This window comes from Chenopodium album, chromosome 27 (genome assembly GCF_948465745.1).
Source record: "Chenopodium album chromosome 27, dcCheAlbu1.1, whole genome shotgun sequence".
NCBI lineage: Eukaryota > Viridiplantae > Streptophyta > Magnoliopsida > Caryophyllales > Amaranthaceae > Chenopodium > Chenopodium album.
This window is the reverse complement of record NC_137860.1, coordinates 27,248,367-27,271,554: the sequence shown is the minus strand read 5'-3', so window position 1 is coordinate 27,271,554 and position 23,188 is coordinate 27,248,367. Positions and strand designations below refer to the sequence as shown.

The window sequence follows — 23,188 nt, the reverse complement described above, 5'->3', positions numbered from 1 at the left end:
GATGATTCCAGCAAGTACCCATATGACTTGATTTGATCTTATATAAGCACTCAAAGTGGTGTGTTAGTGAGTGTTAATAGTGCAAAAGGTCAAACTAAAGAACTTTAGGAAAAAAAAAAACTTCATTGTCTGCACCATAACTTTTTAGACTTTTTTTTTAAAAAAAAAAAAATTAATAGATAAAAGGGATTCATTTAAAAGAAAAATAAAGACAATCACCCCTAGACGACTAGACCTCAGGGGATATAAGAAGTGTCAATAGTTCAAACCACATCTAATGCAATTCGAAACCGATCCGAAAAATATTCGATTTAGACTTCGACTCACATGGACATAATATTTTAATGTGACTCAACTTTAAAAAAATTGACCTAACTAGACCTGACCCGACCCGGCCTCAATGAGACCCGAACCTGGATGCCACTCTCCACGGCTTCAACCAATTATTAATAGCGGATGTACGATACTTGTATAATAATAGTCCATCCTCCCTATTTAAGGATTATAAAGATAGGACGGTGGTCACAAACTAACCGTAAATGCATGCTTATTAAAATCGCGAGGGAAAACAATAACCATCAACTACCCCCAAACAACAGTGACATTAATTTTAGACCCTTGTTTTGAGACCTTGACTGGTGAGGGTGTTGAGCTAAATTCATGACAACATTTAATAGGATTTTCAATCATTTTTTCCCCTTAAATAATTGTCGTGTTTATCCCAAATTCCCATGTTTCTTCTTTCCTTCTCCTCGAATCAACTCTTCTCCTTGCTTCTCTCGTTCTTGTCTTTATTCAAGTAAGCCATTTTTTCTCCAATTTCTTGTCTTTTCTGGGTTTTTTCAATCATGCAGATAATGTGTTCGACGAATTGCATGCTTTTTTGTTTTTTGATTTAGTTGCTGTTTTCTGATTTGGGAATCATTTATTTGATGTGGGCATTTTTACTGAAGTTTGGGAATTTGGGTTTTTTTTTTTTTTTTTTTTTTTTCATTTTTTTGTGTGAATTGTATGTCAGCAGAATTTGGAATATATAGGATGTGATTGTGTAATGGGGTTGAAATTGGCTGTTTTCATTCTAGGCTTTTCTTGGGCATTTGGGTTGTAATCTGCTTGATTCTGTCATAAATTGACATGCTGGAATTGGTAATTTCTTATTTTCATGCCTGCGACCTGGGTTTTCCTGGGTTAGTTACACAAATGATCACAATTTTAAGTAAATGATGTATCAGATACAACTGTATGTTTGTAGTGAATTGTGAATTGTGAATGGACTTCATTCTCGAATTGTCTAAAACGAACTTAACTGCTGTTGAGCTAATGGATAAATCCAACTATGTATGTTGTATGATCTTATAAAATGTTATGAAGAGTTGTTTAAAGGTATAGTAAGTTACACAACCACATCCTATATATTCTGAATTATGCTGACATACAAACATCCTATATAATAAAACTGTATGTTTGTAGTGAATTGTGAATGGAGTAACTGGAGCTAAGACTTCATTCTCGAATTGTCGAAAATGAACTTAACTGCTGTTGAGCTAATGGATAAATCCACCTAAGTATGTTGTATGATCTTTAAAAATGTAATAAAGGGTTGTTTAAAGGTGTAGTTTTACAAATGAAACATAGTTTTTTATTTTTATTTTTTTTAAAAAAAAAAAAAAAAAAAATTCTTCCTATGTAAACTGTAATCTACGAGTTCTTGAGAGGCGCAAAGAAACTTGGTCTCAGAGACTCAGACAATGTGCTTCTGCCGTAACATGGATTGCAAGCTTGTTACATTACATCTTTTTTTTTTTTTTAAAAAAAAAATCCAGTTTATCTTGCTCTGCGATGTTGTGACATTTGATGTGGTTCATGCGTCTGCATTTTAGTTCATATGCTGAGGAAAATTACACTCATGACTCATCTTGTAGACATAGTTATGTCATCTAGTTGTGGAGAGTTTACTACAGCTCTAATGTACTTCCCTTCTCTAATACTGTATAAAAATCTAAAGGAAAAAAGGAGGTTAAAATAAATACAATCTTACAAAGAGATTGTCAAATTTGGATAACTTGGACAATTAGACAAATGTTCTCTTCAATTAATTTGTTCTCATGCCTATGTGTACAGCGTTGAGTTCAAGTTCAATCATGGAGGTGGTTAAAGCTGTTGCAACTCAGTGCTCGTCAGCTAGTAACAATGTCGCTGTAAGAGCTGATAGAAAAAGTTACAGCTACAAGCAACTCATCTTGTCTGCAGAAAAGATATCTAGTATTCTACGTACTAGTGGCTTTCAAAGTGTAAGCTGAACATGCTTTCATATTATGATTATTATGACAAAACTTCTATGTGAAACTGAAACTAATTGGATTACAAATGGTCCCAATTTGGTGGGTTTATGTATGTAAATGAACAGGATTTAATGAATGTGTGTTTGTGCCTGAACACCAGATTTGCTACTCATCCCTTGTTTTTTAATGATGTTTTTCACTTAAACAGAGTTCTGAAGCAGGGCAGCTTGATCATGCTTCCGTTTCCGTTGATGGCCTTAAAGCCAGTAAATCTCTTGATGGGACTCGAGTTGGAATTGTTGCAAAACCTTCAGCTGAGTTTGTTGCTAGTGTACTGGGGACATGGTTGAGTGGAGGAGTTGCTGTTCCACTTGCACTTAGCTACCCGGAGGCTGAGCTCCTGCATGTTATGAATGACTCGGTTAGCCTCTAAATATTTACCTTTAGATATGGGAAGATAGCAACAATTGTGTCCATCAATTCAATAACATGCTCAGTAGACAACTAGAAATTAATCATACATGTTGGACTTTAGGGGCTGGCTCTTAGAATTTCTTATATATACTGAAATGTCATCATACTTTATTTGTATGGGATCCATTGTTGTACATGTCCTTTATGGCTTAGCCTTTCACTTTTCAAATAAAAGGTAAGGACAAAATGCTGTCTTTTTTGTTGATTTCTGAAACTAGTTTATCATACTACCATACACTCACTATCAATCAGCCCTCTGTACTCTGACTACAATAAAGACCTTTTTAGTATTTCATCTCTGCTAAAGTTGAGCATATATTCTCTTTATCCTGACCTCAAATATACTTCCCTGTTGTCAATATGTTATTGGTGTATAGGTTCCCTTTGCAGTGAATATACTTTTCAAATGCATATTACTCTACTATGAAAGGCTTTTGAGCTCCATTTTTTGTATATCTTCTCTTATGGAAGTTACTACTGCTTCATCCTTTAGTAGAATTACTACAACTTCACCCTGTCATGTTTCGTTGGGAAGGCTAAAGGAATCATAGATGAATATTGGTATGAATATGAGTATGAATATTGGATTACATTCTTTCGTTTGCTTATTTGTACTGGCCTTACCAAAAGCTCTCCAGAATTTATATTAAGCTATAAACTGAAATTGTCTAAACTTATTCTAAATTTTCTGAAATTTCCTGGTTTTTGCTTTAGTTTTTTCACTTTCTGAAGTCGCTGAAATTAAGAATGAATTATATCAAAACTTTTACTAATTGAAATTTTATCAATATAATTGTTGTTATCACCACCATCTGATCACTACTTTTAACCAATACCTAAAATCAAATTAAACATTGACAACAAAAATGAACAACCTTCATTAAATCTATATCAATGAGAAGTTCCTTAAATTGAGAAAAAATGAGATGATGTATACGCATATTTTTCAAATTAAATATGCATATTTTGTTTTTCATGGTGAAATTATTTATTTTGATTTTGGGAAAAGTATTAAATGCACACATTTTGTTCTAATAATATGCACATCATGTTTGAGTTATAATAATAGTTGCACATTATGTTTAAAAAATATGCACATCAAATCTTTCTCATTTGACTTTAAATTATTTAGGCCTTTAGAATATTGGACCTTCTAAAGTAACTGAACTTTTGGTGAAATGATGTTGGCCCTAGAGTTCGTCTTCATACTAATGTTTGGAGATGGGTATAGGTTTTTAGCGTGTCTATCTGATGCTGGAGCATCTTGCTGACTGATTGCTTCAATTCTTGTGTTGATAATTTGAGATCATTCCTTGCAATTTCTACATCACTGTTTTTGTTAATGGATCAGGATGTCTCCATAGTGCTGAGTACTGAAGATCACCAGGAGCTTATGCAAACCGTTGCTTCTAAAACTGCTGCTCATTTTTCTCTTATCCCTTCAGTTCCGAGTTCACCATCAAAAACTACTTCCAATGGTCATCCTGAAAATGAACAGTCGGATGCAAACACAAATTTGAAGGGATTTGAAATCCTAACTAAGATAGAAGGTGGTCAGCTTTTTGTCAGGTTTGTGACTGGGTATTTCAACACCTAGGATATGATAGTTAACTTTGTATTTGCTTTAACATTTGCAGAGGAAGATGCAGCATTAGTCATTTACACAAGTGGAACAACTGGTAAACCTAAAGGTGTTGTTCACACACACAGGAGCGTGTTGGCACAGGTACTCATCAAATGCTCTAAATTCTCATTAATGGGCTTGAGGTGATGCAGATCTTGAACTACATGCTTAGGACTTATTTTATACTTTTTAGTGATGCTGATTGAAGTTATTTTGTCAATATTTACTATGAACTGTCGTCCATTATATTGTTTGGTTAAACATTTTAAAATCTGCTTTTCTGTTTATCGTTCCCTTTAATTTTCAGGTCCAAATGTTGACAGAAGCTTGGGGATACTCTTCTTCAGATCATTTTTTGCACTGTCTACCATTGCACCATATCCATCACATATGCCTATTATAAGGCTTGCTTCTTTTTTTTTTTTTCCTCCCGAATCTTGGTTTGTATAGATATCCTTAACTGTTGCCTCACATGTCCACGGTCTTTTCAATGCTCTATTGGCTCCCATATATGCAGGTGCCACAGTAAGTAGCATTACATCCATATCTAGATTTTGTAACACATCTTCTATTTGTCAGGGGCCATGTCGTGTGCTACAGATACTCAGGCCTGGCATGATTTTTTCATCTCTCACGTTTAATTTTTTACAATTGAAGGTTGAGTTCATGCCAAAATTTAGTGTCAGTGGAATCTGGCAGAGATGGCGTGAATCATATCCAGTGGACGAGACAAAAGTTGATGGTGCTGTGACTGTCTTCACTGGAGTAGGTCTTTTTCTCTGGTCTTTAGTTTTGTTCATTCTAATGAAAATCGTCTCAGGATTATAAATCTAATGGTTACAGATTAGGAAGACTTAAACAACTTGATGATCTGGTTCTTTCAATAGCTATAACTGCTGTAAAAACCATCTGGTGATGGTTCATTGATCTCCCATGAAAATGCTCTCCCACTTCCTAGTGCGAGGCTAGGGCTACCGTAGATTTGATTCTGTTGTGTGCATGTTGGCAGAGATTGTTTTATTCAAGGAGGTCCTAATATTATTAATTGTAATTGTTTAGGTTCCAACAATGTATTCTAGATTGATACAAGGTTATGAAGCAATGGACCCTGATGTACAGGCTGTATCAGCCTCGGCTGCAAGCAAGTTGCGACTCATGGTAATTGGATCAACCTCTGTGTCATTCTGAAAGCTGTATGGATTACGTTTAATGATCTTAACCTTTGTGTTGAGATGAAATGTTGTCAGATTACACTTGATTAGATCTGATTTTCTTGACTGTTCTCCGCTACTTGGACGGGAAAGTTTGTCAGAAGTAATAACGTTCATTTATCTTCCAGATGAGTGGATCCTCTGCCCTCCCTTATCCTGTTATGCAGCAATGGGAAACGATTACAGGGCATCGCCTTTTGGAACGCTATGGCATGACCGAGGTTAGTTTCGCAACATATGTATCATTTCCCTGCTAGGGAAAGGGCATCTAGTGAAAAGTATCTTTAATTGCAATTATTTTCGTTTGGCGTGTAGTTTGTCATGGCGCTTTCTAATCCCTTGCAAGGCTTGAGAAAAGGAGGCACTGTTGGCAAACCACTTCCTGGTGTAGAGGTGAGTACTTTCTGGGGTCTGATTCTTTGAAGGTGTGTTAAACTTAGAAGCCGTAGAACCATGCATTCCCCATCATTGGTGTTAAGGTTTCAATGTTGTTGCTGTGTTAGAATCTTGCTGTAAATAAAACTGTTGTGTTTGTGCTATTACATATATCCTTACCTATTTGGGTTAGGAACATTATGTATTAAGTATAAAGAATCTCTCCAGGGGATGTCAGGACCTCTGCTCTACTATACATCTCTGACTTCTATAGCAATTAATTAATTGACAGATCAAGATTCTTGAAGAAGAAGGCAGTGGAAATGAAACAGGTGTTGGTGAGCTTTGTGTCAGAAGTCCGTCATTGTTTAGGGAGTACTGGAAATTGCCTGAGGCAAGTCTTAGCTGTAAAATGACTACTGATCTAATATGCTGCACAATTTTTAAGTTCTTGCTTATATTTTTTTTTATCTTTATAAAATTTGCAATGTATCTAATAAAATAGTTATTGGATGCAAGAGAGGTTGATCTATTTATGGCGCCTCTGGATCCTAGGATTTTTCTGTTTATGCATGACATTTTAAGAAAGATTAAACTATAAATAAAGATGAAGTCATTGTTTTTCTGCTCCCTTCTTTGTTCTTTAAATCTAATTCGTTGAACCTCTAGACCTTGCTGCACCAACACTTATCCCTTCAGCTCCTCTCCATTAATTTTTTTTCCAGCTCTACTTCAGTGTTCGTCCTTTAGCTCAAATTGACAGTAGAGTTAAACTTAAGGTTTGAGTGTTTTTATTGTTCTTTGGTTGCCCGAGCATATGCACTGACCAAGGGTTGTCATTGAAACTCAAATGCACTCTCCGTCCCATAATGAAATTCCTGTATACTATCTAAATGCTTTACAAGAAGCTCTTTTTAGTCAAAGTCAATGGTTTAAATATTAATTTTCTTTTTCACTCTCCTTATCAGATGAACTCTTTTTTTTTTTTTTTTTCTTCCTCTTCATTATTGCCAACACTTAAATCAAAAATTAAAAATTAAAAATCTCTAGCTATCCACTTTTTATGATTTTATTATATTATAGAACTATTTTAAAATTTGATCCCATGTAACCATGTTATAATCCTGTAATCAACTAACCTGATTTTGGTACAGAGTTAGATATACTGCTACTCACTGTGAGAGTGAGGAAGACATTATCTTTTGGAATGTTTTCAATCGCTTTGATTTTTTATTGTATATTTCTTAGATACTATATGGCATGGATTTGAGATCTAGAGGTTCTTTTTGGATTGGATTTTCATTTACGTCTATATTTCATCACTTCATCTAGGTAACAAAACAATCATTTACTGCTGATGGGTTCTTCAAGACGGGTGATGCTGTCACTACAGATGAGGATGGCTACTTTAAAATTCTGGGAAGTAAGTCACTTGAACCTAATATCCAACAAAGACATGCTCATCCATTGTAGTCTACTATTTTGTGCATTCATGGTTTTTTTTTTTTTACATCAAATGCTCCCCTTGATAAAAGTGACTATTGACTATGGGAGTGATCCCTTAGTCTTCTTGCAACTTATTATTGTGTGCTAGGAAAATTTTTTTTTCCTAATATAACTTCTATGGTAAAATTTCTGAGTTGGTTGATGTTCTATGTAGCTGATTGATATTTTTATTAAAGTCCTGTACATTATAAATACCCAACTTCTGTGGTTCTGTCATGCAAATGTATGGACAATTAACCATCAAGATGCAAGCATCTTACTGCTTGATATTATCAAGTATCACTGGCTACTCTCCTTTTTAACACTTCATGAGTTGATATATCAGGTCAAGCCCTTGGTGGCACCATGAAAATTATCTGATTGCTCTCTTGGTTTTCTGCTTTTCTTGCATAAATTGTGGAACCTTTGATATAGGTTGAACAGCCAAATTTTCATCATCCAACGATGATTGATTTTCACCATGTTGTTTGATACTCTGTTTATGTTGTGAGACTTGTGACCATTGATTTCAATGTTTACACTTTCTTAGCAATAGAGGGTCATATATCGTGCTGTGGACATCATTGAGTAATTGCTAGTTTCTTTGATGGCCTTTGGACAGAAAAACATATTTTGCTGCATTTTACCTGACACAATTCATTTTAAGATGTTTTCAACTTGAGAAACCGTCATGCTACTGAATCACATGCCAAATTTCAGCATCGAAAATTGTTTATACTACTGAGTACTGAATCACGCACACGGAAATTTATGTTCATTTTTACCACTATCATGTTGAATAATAATTATAAGCTGTTATCTTTTGTTAAAATTAGGAACAAGTGCTGACATCATGAAAGTTGGTGGCTACAAGTTATCCGCATTAGAAATTGAAGCAGTCCTTTTAGAGGTGAGTTTCATGTATACCTTTACAGCAGAGAAGAGAATGATATGCGGGTCATTTTTATTTATCCAGGTTAACGGGGCCTCACAGTTCTTCTTGTTAGACCTTGAAACTAATTTGAATAAGAAAGTTGGTGATTCAGTTTCATAAAAAATTTATCTGTTATCCCTTGATTGGCGCTCTTTTTTTTTCAGCATCCCGCAGTTTCAGAGTGCTGTGTATTAGGCTTGGCCGACCAAACCTATGGAGAAGCTGTATGTGCGATAATTGTGCCACCGGCTGAGATCAAGAATAAACAACAGGAAGAGTTGAAGCCCGCTTTGACTCTAGAAGAACTCTGCTCATGGGCAAAAGAGAGGCTTGCTCCTTATAAGGTATTGACTGTTCTTCCATATAGATTCCTAATGTTAATCTGTTTTTGATATAGTCTGATTGCATATTCATAGTTCATACTATATTTTTGATAGAAACCATGTTTAATCTGACACTATTGTGTTTGTGATTGTCACTTAAATCTGAAGCTACCGACAAAGCTATATCTTTGGGAAAGCCTTCCTCGTAATGCTATGGGAAAGGTAAATGACAGCCTTTTTGTTCCATCTTTCCCTTGTGCCCTTCTATCCAGCTAAATTTTCACTAAGTGTTAAAAGTAATCTATAATTTGTGACTCGATTTCAGGTGAACAAGAAAGAATTAAAGAAAACACTAGCTTCTGAAGGACAATAATTTCACTAGTCTGTGCGATGATAGCTAGCAGTTCTGGAAGCAGTCTCAGTAGGTTCCAGTTATAAAGAAGCTCGCAAGCTATAGCTTAAATTATGCGATATTGAAGAAAATTACTTTCTCCAGGCTGCTGGGATGACCAGACGCCATCGAATGTGGCATCACACACCGGCAGGGAGTCCCATTTTTTATTGCACACAGGTGTATGGTATGAGAATTGATATCTAAAGGACATAAGAATTATTATTTTTTCCACTTACAGAAAGTTTTGTATCAGCTTAATAATCTATTAAAGTAGGAAGTGTTTTTTATAAGTATCATTATTCTCGTTGCATAGCATTTATGTTATCACTTATCATGCTATACCTACAATCAACCACAGGCCTAAAGTAAATTTCCGTCAAATTCAGCACATGTAAAAAATGCAATATATTACCATTTGAGAACAGTAATTCAGCACGTTCCAAAGCAATTATCCATGTTGACTAAAAAAAAAAAGAAAAAAATTATCCATGGAAACTACAAGCTAATGGTGGAAGGTGGAAGTGTGGAACCACCCAAGACAACGTCAAAAATGTGAGGAAAATCATTACCACACATACTAGAAACCCCACACTTAAGCAAGTTTTGATGCACCCTCCACTAGACGAAAGCAAATTTTGATGCTCCCTTCAGCGGGGATTTTGAGTCACACCATCCAATCCATATAATGATTATACGGTTAAGGACTCACAATAATTTCACTTAAAAAAAATTTATATCAGACTAACAATTGGCGTCTTTTCTTCTTCCATGGCTCCATCATTCTATTTGAGCGAGACATATTTTGAAATCTAAACATAAGGAAATTATTTTTAAAAATATGCGATGGCACATAAGGAAATTATTTTTAAAAATATGCGATGGCTTTTTTAAACATCTGCCTAAATAAGAAAAGGAACACCAGACATGTCTAACCAACATATCATGCATTGAGCGTATCACAACTCATTTGTTGGCAAACAATTCATGAACATATCACAACTCATTTGTAAAACTACTACTCCGTAGCAATGTTAATACCTATCCGAGGTAGCCGCCACCAAGCCTAGTGATAATTTTATTTATGCACTCCCATTTCCCAATACCTAGAACAAACTTTCATAGAGTGATAACGATATTGTTCAAACTTGGCTCGCTATAAGATAATGGCATATGATAGGTAATACAGACATTAGTGGAATTACAAACATTCGTTTCGTGGGTAGAGAACGAGTGATAATGCTATCTCTGAGATGGAAGAAATTGGTCCATCGCAAACCATCAAATATCCATAACATACCCACACATTATGGAGTAGAGAGTACGGAGTATATGATATCACGACCGAGATCACTTCCCCTATAATTAAGAGGTCCTCAAGAGGAGACTAGGTGATCTTCTACATCTCAGAAATGAGGAATCAGCCTTTTGGGGAGGGGAGCAGAATACAGACATCACTACATCAGAGTATCAGACCCTAAAAATTCACGTCATCTAGTATTATGACAGTAAATTCTGTCAAGAGATGATCATCATCCAACAATTTGATAAAGAGAGAAGAAAAAATGATTCAAGTTAACAAGTAATAATAAAACGGGTTTCTAGTAGTGTACATACAAGCCGTTTCCCCCACAACAGATTTGGTTTCAATTCGGTTCCATTGAAACCAAATCGACCAAAATGATCACAGATGAGGGTCATAAAGATACACAACATTATTTTGCTAAAATCACTATATAGTACAGTACATAGAGTAGAACTTAGAAGCATAAAACATCAGTAAAGCTTCTTCACAGCAGTACTACAATTTGCAAATTCACAAGGCTTTGAGGATTTCATCAGCACTTGAGACAGAAAATTGCCCAGCCGATTCAATATTTGCAACCTTCACTTTCAGATCATCAACAACGAGAGCATACCTCTGAGAACGAATCCCGAGTCCATGTGCTGTAAGGTCGAGGTCAAGGCCAAGGGCACGGGTGTAAGTTGCACTACCGTCAGCAAGAAACTTCACGTGCTTGTTGTCCGGGTATTGCTTCGACCATTCTTTCATCACAAAGTGATCATTCACTAACAGCACAAAGAGAAACACATCACAGTCAGAATCTGAAGAACGAATTAAACCAAAATCATGTTAATAACAAGAGGATAGTTACATTACCACTGATACAGATGATTTCAGAGACTCCCTTAGACTTCAATTCCTCAGCCTTTTCAATGAATCCAGGAACATGCTTTTGACTACAATACAGAATTTTAAAGGAAATTAGCCAACTTCACCACTTAAAATGGAGATTTCAGAATACGACGATTAAAATCAAGGAAATCAAAATCCATTCACTAGCAGTGAAGCAAACTATAACAACAAGAATAATAATTTACTTGACTACTACTAGTATAGATCAATCACAATGCACTATTACTGCAGGTCTGCAGTGACCCAAACAAGCCGAATGAAATCGTCTCCCATAGTATGTTTATTGAAACTTAACCAATACATTCAACAAGGGAAAATAAAAAGAACGAAACACCTCTAAAAACATACAATTCGCCCCGATCACATTTAACTAATGTGAGAGTGAGGGATAGCTCAAGTGGTTTGAGTTTTTCTCCCGATTTCAAGAGATCTTGGGATCGATTCTCATCACCCCCGCCTTTGTGGCTCTCTAAGCACCAAAAAAAAACATTTAACTAATGTGAGACCGTCTCATACTAGACTTCGTCGAACAAAATAGCTATTCCATATTTTATGCACATCCTAAAATATAGCTATTCCAAATTTTATGCACATCTTAAAATAAACTACTCGTATATTACACCCATCAGCCACGAAATATTATTCACACAAGCTGGTAGTACCAAATTCAATATCATTAATACTCCGTATAAACTTTTATACAAATTCCTATAAAAACTTGGTAAGGGTTTATCCAAATAATTCTTTTGTTTTCTTCATTCATTTTATTTTTTTTTTCTTAAATGGCAGATCTTTTGATACAACAGGCAGCTTATCAGTTATGTAACTCAATTAACCTCAAATACCCGTGTTGAATCCTTAACACTCTACATTCAACCAAAATAGAGTAATTTTTTAAACAAAATAGCCGATTCAAACACTTGGACACGTAATCATCCAATTAACATCAACTTTAAAAACAAACAAATTCCATAACCAATAAAATCAGCTTCCAATTCCAATAAAATAACATGCTTTTTTAATTTCTTAATTAATTAATCAAACTTTTCACATTTACACATTCACACTATGTCAATTACTACTGTATCACCCAGATCCAAAAAATGGTCTACATTTTAATTCAATCCCAAAAAACAATTAAAATCCAGAAAAACAACAAAAATTAAGGCAATCAAATATTAAAATTAAAAACCATAAAAAAAAAAGTAAAAATAAGACGAAGAAAAACGGTCAAATGAAAAAGCAGAAAAGTGAAAGGAGAGAGAAACCTGCAAGTAGGAGTAAAAGCGCCGGGAACAGCGACGATAACGACGGTTTTACCGGCGGCGAGAGAGTGGACGGAAACTTCCTGCCTTTGATTGTTTTCGTCGAGGTAATACAGCTTTCCGTCGGGAATACTGTCACCAACTGCGATGGGTGCCATTTTCTTTTTTTTTTTTTTTTTGGAGAGGTTGAGGTTTTTTTTGGGGTTTAAATGTTAAATTATGGGGTTTTATTTATATTTGTATATTTATTGCAGCAACTTCTAACCTTTTTTTAGCTACTCCTTCATAAATGGGATATTTAGCTATTTTTAAATGTTGTATCACGTCCGATTTTGTATTAGGTGGCATTAAGGTAATGTCAAATGTGGCTTTTCTACCCTTCAAAAAAAAAACAAAAAAAAAAAAAAGTGGCTTCTCTACTTGGTGAGATGGTGTGACCAAATATTCTATATTTAGGCTTTTTTTTTTGACGGATATATTTAGGCTTCTTTATCTCTGGAGTGTTACACTACTTTTTTCGTTCAAAATTAGAAGTCGTTATTTTTTATAGTTATCGGAATAAGGTATGTTCTCATTGACTGAACTCAGCTGAACTGAACTAAACTGAACTAAAATGAATATTTTACAAGAGAAGGAAATTAGGAGCTGAGCTGAACTGAACTGAATTTCAACGTAAGAGAACAGGGCCTTAATGTGTTTAAAATGTATTGTGTAATTGATATTTAGGATATTTACATTGAGATGAGTTGTTAGATGTTGGGTCAAGATTTCATATAGGTACATGTGGGCATAAGATCAATGGTTGTGATAACTTAAGGGAAGAGATTTACATTAGAATGATAAGATCAAAGAAAACAAGGAATATGTGTGAGGGTTTCGGAAATTTAGGGAAGAGTCTCTTTATATAAGTAAACACATCTTATCAATGCTCTCTAATTATTGGATGTAAATAACAACCTCAATTCAACAACTATTTGTTTTACTTTTAGTCCAACAACTTAAGCCATTGTGAGTTTTGTTAATCATAGAGAGTTTACCAACATTATTTAGAGTTTAGTTAAACTATGACGAGTTTTCAACTATCATTATAAATCCAATAATGTGGTTGAACTTGTTGATGACACGTGATCTATAGTACTTGGATAGTAAGCACAATTTTCCTCATCAACAAGTACTAAAGAGTTTTTTCTTCAATTCATTGGTTAAGCTAGTTAGGTTTCGAACCTGAATTTTTACTTTTCTGTTACGGAATATATTTTTGGTTCAAATTTATTGAACTACCTAGTGTTATCTTTAACTACTAGAACTCTTAGTTTCGCCACTACTTATATTATGTAATATTTTAACTCCATCTTTCTAACATTATCCACCTTTTTAACGCACCCACCTAGGGCCTGTTCACATTTACTGAGCTGAGCTGAACTGAACTGAACTGATTGGAGCTGAACTGAACTGAACTGGATTGAGCTGAAATAAATATTTTATGAGAGAGGGAAATTAAGAGCTGAATTGAACTGAACTGAACTGAACTGATTGGAGCTGAACTGAACAGAATTAAACTGAAATTAAGTAAATGTGAACAAGCCCTTACATTTTAAAAACTTTTTTAATGAATCGGATTGTCGATTGTTCCAGAGGATATAAAAGTTCAAATGGTACCAGTGTGTAGATAAGAAAATTACCGGTATACAAAGGTCAAGTGAAGCAATACAAGGCTGGTGAGTTGGTGAATAGGGTTTGGAATTTTGGAATATATCATAGGAGGTAATATTAGGCTAGGTTTGAGAAATGTCAGTAGCAGTAGTAGAAATTGGGCCTTGCTTTCCGGTTTATGAGGGAATGAAACATGGCGAATAATCACATCCATCTCTCTTAAAGGGGGTTCTGATCGTTGGGCCATTTTCTTCCGGTTTTCGTGGAATGTCCTGTTATGGATGTCAGTTGCCCATATAAGGCTATGGGAAGAAACTTTCCTCTATCATTCATTTAATTTTGTCTATACTAGGGCAGCCAAAGCGCACGTTGTGCGTGAGGTGGTCAGTCCTTTTGGCTTAATTTTTCTTGACTTGTGTTTGTACTTGACAAGGAGTTAATGGACTGATAGAGGAATATCAATCGATTACTTAGCCTTAAGTTTTCTTGGCTTGTGTTTGCACTTCACATAGAGTTAATCGTCCGTTGTCGAAGGCTCTTGTCTTTGATGTTGTAGAATGTTCTCGGAAATGTGATACAACATGTTGCACCCTTATTTAAGTTGTGAAAAAATACAACGTGCTAACACTTTATACTCCCTCCGTGTTTTTTTTAAGTATTACAGTTTGACCAGTACATAGTTTTAGTCAATTTAATTGACCTAAATAAAATAAGAGATAAGTAGGGTAGCAGGAGTATTAAAAAATTGTAAAAGAAATATAGTGGAGTTAATATTTTATTGAAAAGTAATAAATGTGAGAGGAAAGATATCATAAAAAGAAGTAATATTAGGTTTAGGTAGGTACAATGAGAGGAGAGAGAGATAATATTTTAATGTAACTTTTTGCCAAAAAAGAAAATGTAACACTTATTAAAATACGACCGGATTTGGTAAGGGTAACACTTATTAAAACACAGAAGGAGTATAGGAATTTATGATATTAATATATCTTTTGCGCTCATTGACCTAATTGGAAACAAAAAGGTACATCATATAGCAGTACACGGTACAACACAATACATATGTAGTAGTGGCATTAATACATAATAGTATTCAGATACACATGAAAATGAACTCCGACAAAATGCTTCTAACAATTTGGTTTTGCAGTATATTGACCCTACGCAACCCATAATTCCCTTTAATCCCTTTCTTGCTTTCTTCCCCTTTTCACCGTAGTCATTTTGGAGGAAAATTATAAAAACAAGACACATGTAACCTTATTTTTGCACTATTTTGCAAAATGTCATTTATACTGTATAACCTTATTTTGCGTTATTTTACATGTAACCTTATTTTGTAAACAATGACTTTTCACTATTTTGTAAAATAATGCAAAATAAGACACATTCTTCCCCTTTTCACCGTAGTCATTGTATAAGGAAAATTATAAAAACAAGACACATGTAACCTTATTTCAGGAGCGGAGAGAGTAGATGTTTGGAGGAACAAAAGGATCGAAATTTATACTTTGGGCAAATTTCCTTCTCTCATAAAATATTCGATTCAATTCAGTTCATCTCAACTCCAATCAGTTCAGTAAATCAAAACAGACCCTTAGTATAAACTTATTTCAATATAATATAAGTGTATTAGAAATTATTTTTTAAAAAATTGAACAAAAAATTGCCCATAATCTATACGGAGTAACAGATTACTTGCAAGAATAGCTTATAATGTACTAAGTGTCCAAAATATGTTGTACAGTTTTATGTTACTCATACATCAGTACTACGAGTAGGTTTTTACTCTTCAAACTAATTAGAATAGACAAAAAAAATGCATATGGCATCAGTACGATCTGAAAAAATGAAGTGGAAATAGAGAAATACCTGAATTACATATACATACAGCATTAAATTCCAATACAAGCAAAAAAAACACCAAAAAAACCTATAAAAAAAAAAAAAAAAAAAAAAAAAAACATTTCTAAGAACAAAATACTTGGTCATAGGTCAAGCACAACAATCAGCTATATTCTAAATCATATTTAACTTATACTAAAGTACAGAAATCCACCATTGATTTTATGTAATCTTACCAAAATATACATCAAACTCGTAATTAATTTAATTTTAGTACACCAAAGGCATCTTTGTGTCTTCCTTCTGATGCTGACTTGTGCTCTTAAGCATAGCCAACTTCTCTTCATCATCAACCTTCTTTTGTCGCTCTTCAACTGGTCCGTATGCCCAGCTACAGAACACAAAATACAGTATATTCAAGAAGCAGATTGTTGCTATAAGCCAGTAGAAGTAGTCGTAGTGACCCTTGTTGATGTTGCTCGAAACCCAACTGTCCTTTCCTCCGTGCTTGGTAATATCGTCTACTAAGTTCAATATTACACTACCTAACAAGCTTGCGATTGCCATCCCAACCCCAAATAGACATGTTGCTATGCTAGACATGCTCTTGGGCATTTCCGAGTAGAAGAACTCTGTTTGTCCGATACCATTGAAGGCCTCAGCTAAGCCACTAAAGCAATGTTGCAATACAAGCCAAAAGGCGGACATGTGGAGCACTCCTTCAGGATTGTTGGCAAACCCTTGACTGATGGCACGTCGTCTTCTTATGTTTTCCACTGTTCCAGCGACAAACATGGACATGAACGAGCAAAATAGACCAATCCCCATCCTCATCTTCACACCAAGGCGAGCTGGCTTGCCACGGATCTTTGATGCTACTGGAAGGATTATTCGATCATATAGAGGAATCCACACCACTATAACAATGATCATGAATGTACCGAATGATGCAGCTGGTACTTCGAATCTAGGGCCTAGGTGTCGATCCATGGTTTTCGCCTGGAGCAGACCAAATGAACCCAGGTTTGTATGTAAGGACATTATGACCCCAGTTGACCAAATCGGAAGGACTCTGATGAGAGACTTTAGCTCTTCAACTTCTTCCACTGTGCACAGTTTCCATGAGTTTTTGGCTAATCCGTCATTGCCAATGTCTTGGCTGGGATCTTGAATGATACACGCTTTGTTCAAGCACCTAAAATCAAAAGATTAAAACAGTAAGATTTAGGTAAAGAAATGTAAACCACTAAACATAATATCCTAAAACTATGTAGAATACTATAATTTGGAAAATTCTAAAGCTCGACAAGATAGACAGAAAATTGAATATAAAAACTTTAAACAACTAGTAGAAGATTTTTTGCAATTCGAAACAGACCTTAATCTATCACTTGGAACAGCTGTTGTGGAATCCTTCCTTTGATAATACTGCACGCTTGACCCTTGGGGTGGCAGCGTCATTTTTCTGTTTCTGAAAGAAGCAACAGCTGCTTGTACAAGACCGGTTAAAAGACTCTTTTTAACCTTACTAATCACATAGTAAGGAGAGGCAAGGAAGAAGGAAAGGCCCGATAAGAACATGAGAATTGCAGGGAGTCCAAAACCAATCCTCCAACCAAATGTATCTTGAATGTACACAATCACAGTCAAAGCAATCACAACTGAGAGGCATGCACAAGCATAGTACCAACTAAAGAAGGTCTCTAAAACTCTTTTATTCTTGGGATCTTCTCTTCGGTCCACTTGATCAGCACCAAATGCCTGAGAACAAGGCCTCACACCACCTGCACCTATTGACATTAAAAGAAAGGCGAACACTAAGAGGGCATACTGTCCTGTTGTAGGCGATTGACAATCATTGGCTAATGGATTGCATGGTGGAGGTTTAGCATGTGGTATTACTGTTGTCAACCATATAAGAACCATCCCCTGCATTAAGGAAATTTTACACTTAGAATTTCTCAAACAATTTACGTAGCAAGTAGAATTTTCAGCTTTATTCTCAAATGGATTAGCATAACCAACATCATTTACTGTCATTTGAATATATTTGCATGTATTCAATGTTTCTAATACGGAGTATACTTTCATCTCTAATTAATCTCTCATATCATTTACAGTTACTAAGTCTGTAGTTCATATCATGTGAATGCAGTCATGTTTTATTTGTGTAATAGCAAGTAACTAAAAACCAAAAGTAGAAATTTCCTAATTATTGTTGGGTCCATGGCTTATAATCTCATATTCCCTGTGGTCCAAAATGTTAGTACAATAGTACTATTGATCAAATTTCACACAGCAATATTTGCTATTGCATAGTTTTAAATTTCTTTTATGACACACAAAAAAGTTAGTTTTAAAAAAAGCCAAATAATATTTTGAATTTGTGAACACGACATCAATTGAAATAAATTTTAAAATGACCAATATTGTCTTTAGACCCATGAAATAACACACTCCATAGTTAAAATTCATTTCTCCTAGAGGTTAACATTTGGGTGGTGTCCATCATCTACGTACTAAACAACAAAACTCACAAGTTCTCTCTTCGTTCCTTAACCAAAAACCCAAGCCCACTACAATGCTTGATCACAAAATTCACAAGTACTCTCTCCGTTCCTTCTAATGAGTTACGTATGCTATCATGCACGAACAAGATAAAATGTCCAAAACAAGTTAAACAACAATCCATCAAATTAGCAAAACAAAATACGCGCATTCAAGTAATCGAGTCACCCAACAATAAAACCCAAAAAAACAATCCAAAAATGTCATAATATAAAACTTTGGCATCATGCATTTGGAAGAGATAGCCAAGATAAAATGATTAATCATACAACCAAGCATGCACTAGCACAACCATAATTATGTTAAGTGAAGAGCAACCAAGCCAGGTCATTATAAAATGTGGTCCCAACCAAAAAACCACATCTCCTCATTTTCTCCCTGTTTTGTGAGCCGGTGCAATTATGATACTAAATGGAATCATACTTAAAGAATATTTCATCATCTTCTTATTAAGCTCTCTTTCCCGAGGTTTCTTCACTAAATACAACAACATTATATCATAATTTAACATAATTTGCACTTTAATTTCTGATTGAGTTGTTCTTAATTTCTCATTATTTAATTTCCAGTGCTATTATTCACATTGTTAGCCTGGCATTGCCCTCTTTTTGTTTACATTACGCGATAATCTTTTTGGGTTTAAATTTTTTATAACGATTTTACATAAAGTATGAGTAGAAAGTGTCTAATTATTTCAAATAATTTGAGATGGAATAGGTGAGCTGTATTATTAAAATAAAAATTTAATTTTATAATTTTATAAATATTTTATTTGTTGACACAAAGGATACAAAGAGAACCGCTTTCTTCTGATTTTCTCAATTCCTAGGATTCTATTATTACTGTAAAAAGAAAGAAAAAAAAGAATGAAGGGAGTGTTTAACTTTTGTGGTCAAAGCTTGTTCATTAGCTAGACTACAATTCTATCCAAATGCCTTTTGAAATACGTCATCTATTTCTCAATAAATACTCCGTAAATCATTTAAAAGATTCACACTATTTATACATACTCTCAATTATATACGGAGTATATGTAACGCCTTTTGACTTTATACATTATTTATAGGTCCAATTTCGGCCATATTTTTATTACCTTCAGCTCACATATTTACTTTCAATCACACTTTTTACATACCGTATTTACTTGAAGTACTATAGGATATTAAGGGGAAACCTAAAATTACACATGTTGCAATAATTGTAACACAAAATTGCACTTACTGAAATGAATTATACTTTAACTTCAACCATTGATACGAACTTGTTTATATACTTAATTACTTATATTGACATGAGCTTAATCATCAAAGTTAACCAAATTACATTTCATTGAATATCTTCAACTACAAAGTTATATCATTGAGTGTTTTTAGTTACCAATTTTATGTCAAATTCATTTATACATGCAAGTTCTTTCAATGAGCTCAATTTAGCCTAATTAATAAAAGAAATTGAAAATTGAATCCCAATAATAACATTTCTAGCTTTTTATATTTGGACTTTTGCGAATTAATTGATTAGACCATCAAACAAAATAATTTCAAGTAATATCCCACAAAGATAATGAAAGAAATTGAGGGGACAACTAGGTGGAAAAAGGTTCAAAATTATGCAAAAAGATGTTAATTATTTAGGACAAAAACCACGGACCCCCTTAGGCGTACATACCATGTGAACATTAGCCATTAAATTTTTATTTCCATTTTTTTAAAAAAAAATTTAGAAAATAAAATTTTAAAAAACAAAGTCAAATAATTGTGACTTATAGTAGTGTGGACCTTGCTGCCTACAAAATGCATTAAACAAAACAATATCATGTGCTTTGACAACTATCAACGTTAATTACTTAGTTCTTTAATTTTTTTCCTTCTAATTAACTCCCTTAATCCTTTCTTCATTTCTAGCAAATGTAAAAAAGAAGGGCCTAAAACAAGCAACGGAAGCATTATTGACAATAATGAAATTTCGTGCTAGTTATTAGTTGCTTAACTGTTAGACAATTAGTCGGACTCGACAAAAAAAAGGAAAAGATCGGAGTAGGAGTAGAAGGAATTACCAAGAGACTGATGATGGAACCAATACCAATGGTAAGAAAACGGCCAAGATAAGAATCAGCAACAAATGCACCAATTAATGGGAAGAAATTTGTAGCAGCTGACCAAAAAAACAGCAAATTCTGGCCTTTTGCTAAACTCATCTTGTAATCCTTCATCAAATACAGAATCATATTTGGTGTCAACCCATAACTTGCTACCTTCTCAAATGACTCATTTGCTGTCATAATTATCCCAACATTATGTTAATTAATTGGATAACTATTCTTCATTGTTTTTGCTAATTAAAACATACCCAGAAAAATTAAAGAAAAACCCAGAAAATTGAGCTAATTTAATTGAGTTTACCTATAATAAATGGCATAGTAATGAAACCACCCTTTTTCCTTTTAGAAGGATCTTGTTCTTCATCTTCTTCATTTGGGTGATGTCCATTGATTTTCCTTTCTTCATCACTTGATGACTCCATTTTTGGGAGGAGAGAGAATTTTAGAGAGAGAAACTTGGAAGAGAAGAGTTGGAAAGTTGCTGGCTAGACCAACTGCTCTGCTCAAGTATTTAAATATGTTGGATTTTTATTTTTTTTGGGATGGGGGTATTTTTATTTGTTTTTTTAAATTTTTGGTATTTATTACTATCTCCGTTAACTTTTATTTGCAACTTTGGAATATTTTATATCTCACAAATAATACCCCAAAGTTGCAAATAAAAGTTAACGGAGGTAGTAAATAAATTTGTTTTTTTGAAAAATATAAAAATAAATACCCATCATATAGTAGAGTGGTGGGGGGAAGTCTGTTCTGGCAGATTTCACACTGACAAAAGGGGTGGCAGTGGAGAAGAAATAGGAAAATAAAAAAAGTAAGTTGATCAAAACATATGTTGCGTGTCCAATCTTATAAGTAATCACTCTGTCTATATAATCATCTATGCATGTTTGTACAGTATATTTGCCCTTGTTAAAGATTAAAGATGACATTGAGTCGAGATAGTTGCAGTCGATGTATGAGCATGACTTGATCGAGCACAAAATAATCATAATGACTTGTTCTTGTTTATATTACGCGAGCCAAAAATAGTGAGCCACCTATTTATACAAACATCATGATTATTTACTATTTAGACACGGTGATAAGGACATAACATGTAAAAATGTAAGATGTAACTAATAGGTCAGACATGATTAACTCCAAGATTAATAAATTTTAGACGAAGCACAGCACGACACGAAATGATGTAAAGCCATTTTGAGACACCACCCTACTCATGAGGAGTCCAACGGGCTAATCTGACTGACAGATTATCTTATAGGATATGAAACCCGGCCAAGTTGAGGTTCATATTTGTCTCTGATAAAAAAAAAAATGGCTATATACATGCATCATTCTTTTTTCAATTAAAAGAAATTAAAAAATTAGAAGTTTAGACTATATATACGGAATACATGAATCTAATATTGCATATACTATGATTTTAATTTTTTAAAATATAGAGTTTTGTGGTTTATTGGCAGATCTTCCCATGTGTTACGGTCTAAAGTTAGAATATACAATCATACTAATATTCGCTTTAGTAATAGAGTATAAAGTAAGAAACTAATTATTGACCTATTATAAAAATAAGTACTTTCATATGCCAAAGAGTAGTGGCTTTGTAATGATTTTGAACGTTAGTTTATTGAGACCTTTACAGAACTATGCTACCAAAAAAGCCCTAAGATTGTTCTATTTTAGTTATTTAATTATTCATTCAATTAATTAAGGTCGTTTAGTTGATATATTATAAAGTAAGATGAACTCATAAATTATTGGAAGATTTAGATTAGCAGCTCTAAGCTACTGAGTAGCTTTTAGTAGAAAAAGACAGCTTGGGTGAGACTCATTTCATACTTTGAAAACAAATAAAAGGTCTTTGTTTAGTTTGAAGTTTGAAGCTAGTATTTACATTGATGCGGTGGTATCCAAGTTGAATGTTACAACTCTTAGAAGTCCATCAATTTCTACTATTTGGGACCAAAGAGTGATTATTAAATAACCACACACTCGTCCTTCTTTCCGTTCACTCCATTATTATTTCTTGTAAATTCACATACTAAGAAAAATATAATACGGAATAAAAACACTAGCTTTATGAAGTGAGGCATGGTAGGGTAAGATTGATTCTAATCATCAAGCTCGGTTATTATTATGATTTAAGAGTTAGATCGGCTAATTAGACAATTAGTCATATCGGTATTAACCCTAAGACTTCAATCTATCACAATTTAAAACGTTTGTTGGCACAAAAAACATCATAAAACGGAGTAAATACCAATTTGGTTAATTGGCCGATCTCGAGTTTGAAGTCCTAATATAGGTATAGGGTGCAACATTCCTTCTAGTACTCTCTAATAGTGCATGGCATGGTGTGCATTTACACTGAAACATTTACCTACTGCTCGAATTTCTATATGACAATAAATACCAAGAAGAATCCCTTAAATTCATGCTTCATGCAAGGCAATAGCA

General features: G+C 34.2%; 3 protein-coding genes across 3 annotated transcripts; 1 reads left to right on the top strand and 2 right to left on the bottom strand.

Annotated features, from left to right (window-relative positions):
• Positions 1-596: 596 nt before the first annotated feature.
• Positions 597-9,395, top strand: LOC145620839 (putative CoA ligase CCL8). Its single transcript, XM_081675556.1, has 17 exons — positions 597-799; positions 2,122-2,291; positions 2,491-2,703; positions 4,108-4,306; positions 4,394-4,482; positions 4,688-4,759; positions 4,855-4,905; positions 5,038-5,145; positions 5,440-5,538; positions 5,720-5,812; positions 5,907-5,984; positions 6,259-6,360; positions 7,299-7,389; positions 8,288-8,361; positions 8,550-8,729; positions 8,877-8,930; positions 9,034-9,395. Exons 1-17 carry the CDS (start codon positions 661-663, stop codon positions 9,079-9,081), a joined length of 1,860 nt encoding a protein of 619 aa, XP_081531682.1. The 5' UTR covers positions 597-660; the 3' UTR covers positions 9,082-9,395.
• A 1,270-nt stretch (positions 9,396-10,665) lies between these two features.
• On the bottom strand, positions 10,666-12,781 carry LOC145620495 (peroxiredoxin-2-like). Its single transcript, XM_081675182.1, has 3 exons — positions 12,565-12,781; positions 11,261-11,340; positions 10,666-11,169 (listed from the first exon to the last, which is right to left on the bottom strand). The coding sequence occupies exons 1-3, from the start codon at positions 12,717-12,719 to the stop codon at positions 10,916-10,918; spliced, it is 489 nt and encodes a 162-aa protein (XP_081531308.1). The 5' UTR covers positions 12,720-12,781; the 3' UTR covers positions 10,666-10,915.
• Positions 12,782-16,198: 3,417 nt separating this feature from the next.
• LOC145620494 (protein NRT1/ PTR FAMILY 1.2-like) lies at positions 16,199-21,274 on the bottom strand. The gene is made up of 4 exons (XM_081675181.1): positions 21,030-21,274; positions 20,684-20,901; positions 17,438-17,988; positions 16,199-17,254 (listed from the first exon to the last, which is right to left on the bottom strand). The coding sequence occupies exons 1-4, from the start codon at positions 21,148-21,150 to the stop codon at positions 16,330-16,332; spliced, it is 1,815 nt and encodes a 604-aa protein (XP_081531307.1). The 5' UTR covers positions 21,151-21,274; the 3' UTR covers positions 16,199-16,329.
• Between the last annotated feature and the right edge of the window lie 1,914 nt (positions 21,275-23,188).

What these genes read in the sequence shown, in the direction of transcription:
- LOC145620839 (XM_081675556.1), top strand. Translation starts at nt 661, where the DNA reads ATGACAACATTTAATAGGATTTTCAATCATTTTTTCCCCTTAAATAAT. An exon ending in ACTGTCTACCATTGCACCAT is followed by an intron (nt 4,760 to 4,854) that starts ATCCATCACATA and finishes GTTGCCTCACAT; the next exon opens with GTCCACGGTCTTTTCAATGC. An exon ending in CAAGCAAGTTGCGACTCATG is followed by an intron (nt 5,539 to 5,719) that starts GTAATTGGATCA and finishes TTTATCTTCCAG; the next exon opens with ATGAGTGGATCCTCTGCCCT.
- LOC145620495 (XM_081675182.1), bottom strand. Translation starts at nt 12,719, where the DNA reads ATGGCACCCATCGCAGTTGGTGACAGTATTCCCGACGGAAAGCTGTAT. An exon ending in GCTTTTACTCCTACTTGCAG is followed by an intron (nt 11,341 to 12,564) that starts GTTTCTCTCTCC and finishes TCTGTATTGTAG; the next exon opens with TCAAAAGCATGTTCCTGGAT. An exon ending in TGAAATCATCTGTATCAGTG is followed by an intron (nt 11,170 to 11,260) that starts GTAATGTAACTA and finishes TTGTGCTGTTAG; the next exon opens with TGAATGATCACTTTGTGATG.
- LOC145620494 (XM_081675181.1), bottom strand. Translation starts at nt 21,150, where the DNA reads ATGGAGTCATCAAGTGATGAAGAAAGGAAAATCAATGGACATCACCCA. An exon ending in TACTATGCCATTTATTATAG is followed by an intron (nt 20,902 to 21,029) that starts GTAAACTCAATT and finishes TAATTATGACAG; the next exon opens with CAAATGAGTCATTTGAGAAG. An exon ending in GTTCCATCATCAGTCTCTTG is followed by an intron (nt 17,989 to 20,683) that starts GTAATTCCTTCT and finishes TCCTTAATGCAG; the next exon opens with GGGATGGTTCTTATATGGTT.